Source organism: Stenella coeruleoalba (genome assembly GCF_951394435.1).
Source record: "Stenella coeruleoalba genome assembly, chromosome: 16".
In the NCBI taxonomy this organism is placed as follows: Eukaryota; Metazoa; Chordata; class Mammalia; order Artiodactyla; family Delphinidae; genus Stenella; species Stenella coeruleoalba.
The window spans coordinates 458,778-463,614 of record NC_137162.1 but is presented as its reverse complement, the minus strand read 5'-3'; the positions used below and the strand labels follow the sequence as shown (position 1 = coordinate 463,614).

Below are 4,837 nucleotides of genomic sequence, written 5' to 3'. Positions count from 1 at the left end.
CTGGTGCGGCGAGGTGGTCCGCGGGACCCCGCACACGGCGCGGGGAGGGTGGAGCCCTGCTCCTACTGCCCGTCTAGGCTTAGGTTCGCCCAGAAGTGGTACCAGCAGCATCAGTTCCTGCTGTTCGCTACTGAAAACCAGGGGAAGTCTTAAGAGGATGCGGCACAGGCAACTCGTTTTAATTTGAAATGGCTTAAATTTCATCTCAGCAATCCTGGGTTTTAGTTCCAGGAGGTGAGAGAATTTCAGTTTAAGATCTGACTCCGACCTCGCGGTGTCAGGCGGGTGGGGTCCGCGCTGTTAGATGCTCAGAGGGCTCCTGGGGTCTGAGAGCCATAGGGAATCTAATTAATGAAGTTGTCACTTCTGGGAAATGTCTTTAACAGTTTAGAGAGAGTAAATGTATAAATTAATGGCGTATTAATTAAAGAATAAGTGAAGACATACACAAAGGTTACTAGGTTAATAAATGCTTTTAAATTGAGCTTTAAAGCTTGAGAAGAGCTGGGCAACGGGGGACAGAATTCGGGCCCTCGCCCGAATGGGGTTGGGGGGTCAGGAAAAAGGCCGGAGAGCCGAGGATGCTCAGGAGAAGCGCGAGATCCAGGTGGAGGTGAATCTTTACTCAGAGAAAAGCGACAGAGCTAGAGGCTCACGGGGCGGGGGGCGTCAGCGAGGGGGCCTGGGAGCAGGGGCACGACCACGGCGACCACAGCGACCACAGAGCGGCGAGCGTCGGGCGAGGGCGGTCACAGGTGCCGGCGTGGGACGCTGCGAAGACAGAGGGGAGGAGGGGTGAGGCCGGGCAAGTTGGGGCGGGCGCACGACCACACCGCCCACCTGCGTGCGAAGAAATGAGGCTGAACTCCGCCCTCCCGCCTCCAGTTCGCCTGACCCCGCCCCCAGCCTGACCCCGCCCCCCCACGCTCCGGTCCCCGACCCCCGCGCCTTGCCCACGCCCCCCATCCCCCATCCTGCCCTGCCCACGCCCTCGTGCCTGCTCCCTGCCCGAGACCCTCACGCGGTCACAGGGGTCGCCAGGGCGGACAGCACCCCTGAGTGAGCCTCCGGCCGACCGGGCCGGCGCCCTGCCCCTCCCGGGGGTGGTGGGGCGGATAGGGAGGAGGGTCCCACCTACCCGGACGGGCTGCGACCCGGAGGCCAGAGGCCATCACTGGGGGGCTGGGGGCGGCGCGCTCCCCTCCACCTTCTGTGCCGCCTCCTTCTCTCCTGGCGCCGAGGCCTCCCCCGAGGGCTTCCCCGAGGGCTTCCCCGAGGGTTTCCTCGAGGGCTCGGTGACCGCCGCCATGGCCGCGCGGGCGGGCGCCTTGTGCGCCTTGGGCGCCTCCTTGAAGGCGTGGTAGCTCGCGGACAACCACGGGGTCTCCGTGCCGTGCTTGCGGCCCACTGGGTAGGCCCCGATGGCCGCCAGGAGGCTGCGGTGGTGCTCAGGGTCCAGCTCGGTGTAGTACATCTCCAGGGTCAGCGGGGTGCAGATCTTGTGCTGCGGAAGGGGGCCGGTCAGGGGCGGGGGTGGGGGGAGGTGTGGCGGCCGCGCCCCTGGGCTCGGGTGTGCAAAACGGGGTGCATTTTTTCTCAGTGGCATCAGCCGCGATGCGGGAGCCACGTCCGTGGGCCACCCGCGGGCGGGCGGTCACCTCTGCTTTTGAGCAGTTCGGTCATACTGTAGACAGTGCCCCTAAATACACTGATTTCTGCCGTAATTTCAAGCCATCAGGGGTAGGCCTGCAATTCAGACCTGGAGGCTCCGCAGAGAGCCAGCCCTTCTCCGAACGCACCGGTGGCCGGTGGCCATGGCCTCCTCCTGAGTGAAGGGGAGGGGGCTCGGCGAGTGCCCCGCGGCCCGCCCCCACCCCGCGGGCCCCCGAGGGAATCCCAGTGAGTGAGGGCCGTTAGCAGCCCGGTGCACCCCTGGAAGTACAGTGGGGGCTCGTGGCCTCTGTGGGGGGAGCGCTCCCCTCTCGGAAATCACGGGGAAAGGGGGACGATTTATCTACTGAAAACTTAGAGTCTTGAAAAAATACACTGAAAATGGTAAAAGTCACCATAAGCAAAGCTGCGAGAAAAGAAACAAGGATGGGGGAACACTTTCCAAGCATACAGAAAACGTCAACATCCTGTGACATAGAAACACACCACATACAAGTGAGGGAGGCTTCCCTCCACCTGGACCTCCTTCCTTATGCTTTACTTTTTAAATTACAAGAAGAGAAAACCTCTCGCTAAAACACCTTTTCTTTTAATTTTTCTAAAGATAGGACTTGAATATACCTGGAAGGTGACGGGGCTTGAGGGCCTTTGCAGGTCACGTTCCCATAGAGCTGGGAACACCCCAGACCAACCCTCCTGGGGGTAGCTTGGGGGAGAGGAGGGGAGGCACCCCGTCCTTCCACAGGACACCCCCCTGGGACCCTCCCTGGCACTCTGCCTGCAGGGCGCGACTGCCCTTCCCAGCCCCGGTGCCCTGTCCACCGGCCTTACCCGAAGCAGGAAGCCGTCGGGGCAGCTGAACTGGTCATACCAGATGGCCTTATACATGATCAGGAGGCAGCCCATGAGCGCCATGGTGAAGGCGATCATCCGCCCTGTGGGCATCTGGGGGTGGGCAGGTGCGGAGAGGAGAGGTGGGGTGGTGAGGCAGTGCAGGGCCCGGGCCGCGAACCTCAGGGCCGGCGCCCATCGCGCACACAGCCCAGGGCTCACCGGCCTCTCAGAAAGGATGGGGAAAGGGGAAAGGGGCAGAGTTACTACTGAGAAATGAAAGGCTTTAGAAATGGTACCCTAAAAGTTATAAAAAAAGCCACCATTAGTAAGCTGAAGAGCTAGAAAAGGAAGGGAAAACACATTTGCCAGAGACACAGCAGGAAAAGTGAGCCTCCATCGTCTACGGGAAATCGCGAGTCACCGAGGAAGAGACGAACGACCCACGTGGGAAAGGGTGCAGGGCGCAAGCAGGCACTGTGTCTCCTGCCAGGGGCTCCTCCGAGGGCGGCGGCTGCCCGCACCCCACGTTACAGCAGCAGCAGGGAGGCCGGCAGAGCCCTACCTCTGATGGGGTGATTCCCTGTCCAGCTCTACTGAGAGCAGGGCCCTGACCAAGGGCCCCCAGCCCACCCAGTCCAGAGCCTGGGTTCCCACAGCTTGCAGCTGCCTCTCCACCTCCCCTGCCCTGACTCCCCATGGAATTGGCGGGGAGGGTTGGGTTACCCTGCTACGTGCATCCTCTGGGTGGCCGCCGCCCAGCTTCTGGGCCTCTAGGTCGGAGAACTTTGTCGGCTGGTCCGCGGAGGACAGCTGGTATTCCGTCTGTGTCTTAATGACAACCTGTGGGAAGAAATGATGCAGGAGGACCCTGAACTAGGGGGGCTGGGAGGGAAAGGGGGCAGGGGGCAGCTGCCCGCAGTGGTGTGGGTGCTAGTGGCAGGGCTCTAGTGGCTACCAGCTGACACCAAGGGAGGGGGACACTGGAAGTCGGCCAGGGCCGTGGCAGCCCAGGGCCTGGCCAGATGATGGAAAGAGCCCCTACGTCTGCTGGCTGCCTTCGGCTCTGAGGACGCTAGCTGTCCCTGCCAGAAGCTTCCTCTTCCAGGGTACCACAGCTTGGTCCCCTCCTCCAGGAAGCCCACCACTGAGCCTTCCCTTTGGGAACCAGGTCCAGAACGGTAGCAGGCATGGTCGAAGCCCACACAGATCGCTGGAGAACTGCCCTCGGCTCATGGGAGCAATGCTGGGACGTGCCCCCTGCCCTCGCCAATGGCTGACGGGGGCCTCAGGCTGGGACAACTCTGCGTGCCATTCACTCTCCAGAGCTCCGGTGGGGTCAGGCAGGGCTGTGCCTGAGCTGAGCTCTGCTTCTTACAGGTCCCTTCTGAGAGCTCCCCCTGCACCCACCCCTTGCCCAAGGACCTCATCTCAGGCTGCAATCCAAGAAAGAGCACGCCCAGCAGAGGAAGGGGGTAGTTTTTGCTGCTGAGCCCCTGCTGGACCGCAGGCAAGCTGGGCACTGTCTGTGAGAGCATGTGAATCCTCACCACCACCTGTGGCCAGTTTACCCTGGTTTGCAGATGAGGAAAGGGCAGTTCTGGGTGGCAGGGGGAGCCGATCGGGGCACACAGCAGGCTCAGCCTGGCCCTTCCTCCACTTGCTCAGCTGCCCCTTAGAGGAGGCCACACCTAAAGCCACCTTGCTAACGCCCGTGTGTTTCCAGGGCAGGATGACACAGGCCTCCACGCTGGCCCAGGCCCCTCACCTGGTCGGAGAACGCAGGCTGTAGCTGGCTGACATCCAGGGGACTGATCAGAGGGACGCTGTCCATGGTAGCCCCGTCCCCGGAGCCTGTCTTCCCCGAGAAGCTGCAGTTCAGCTTCACCATGGTGGATGGCAGTCCTCGTCCTGTCCAGAGGCAGACACAGGGTCACTGGCCACATAACAGATGTCCACACCAGCTGGCTCTGGAGTGAGAGGGCCCCAGGCTGGCCCTTATGCTCCTCACGCCAGAGGTGGGTTGGGCCGTGGGTGGCCAGGCCAACCTCCCCAGGACAAACCGGGTGAGTCCAGCCGCAGGATTCTAGTCCCTTCCTGCCCCCTGGACTCCCTTTGGCCCCCACAGCCGTGCAGGCGAGAGTGCCTCTGACTGGTGACTGCCTGGCAGAGTCTTCCACTGGCCCACCTGCTCCAGGAGATATTCTAAGGGCAGCAACCAACAGAAAACAATCCCAGATAGAAGCCTGGAGAGTAGGGTGGCCAGTACGGTACGCCAGGTTAAATCTGAATTTCAGATAAGCAACGGATGCTTTTGCTTTTTATGATATATCCA

At 61.6% G+C, this 4,837-nt stretch overlaps 1 protein-coding gene across 1 annotated transcript; it reads right to left on the bottom strand.

The window, feature by feature from the left end:
- Positions 1–477: 477 nt before the first annotated feature.
- CALY (calcyon neuron specific vesicular protein) lies at positions 478–4,616 on the bottom strand. The gene is made up of 5 exons (XM_079900065.1): positions 4,271–4,616; positions 3,229–3,345; positions 2,503–2,616; positions 1,139–1,504; positions 478–771 (listed from the first exon to the last, which is right to left on the bottom strand). The coding sequence occupies exons 1-4, from the start codon at positions 4,391–4,393 to the stop codon at positions 1,172–1,174; spliced, it is 687 nt and encodes a 228-aa protein (XP_079756191.1). The 5' UTR covers positions 4,394–4,616; the 3' UTR covers positions 478–771; positions 1,139–1,171.
- Positions 4,617–4,837: the final 221 nt, after the last annotated feature.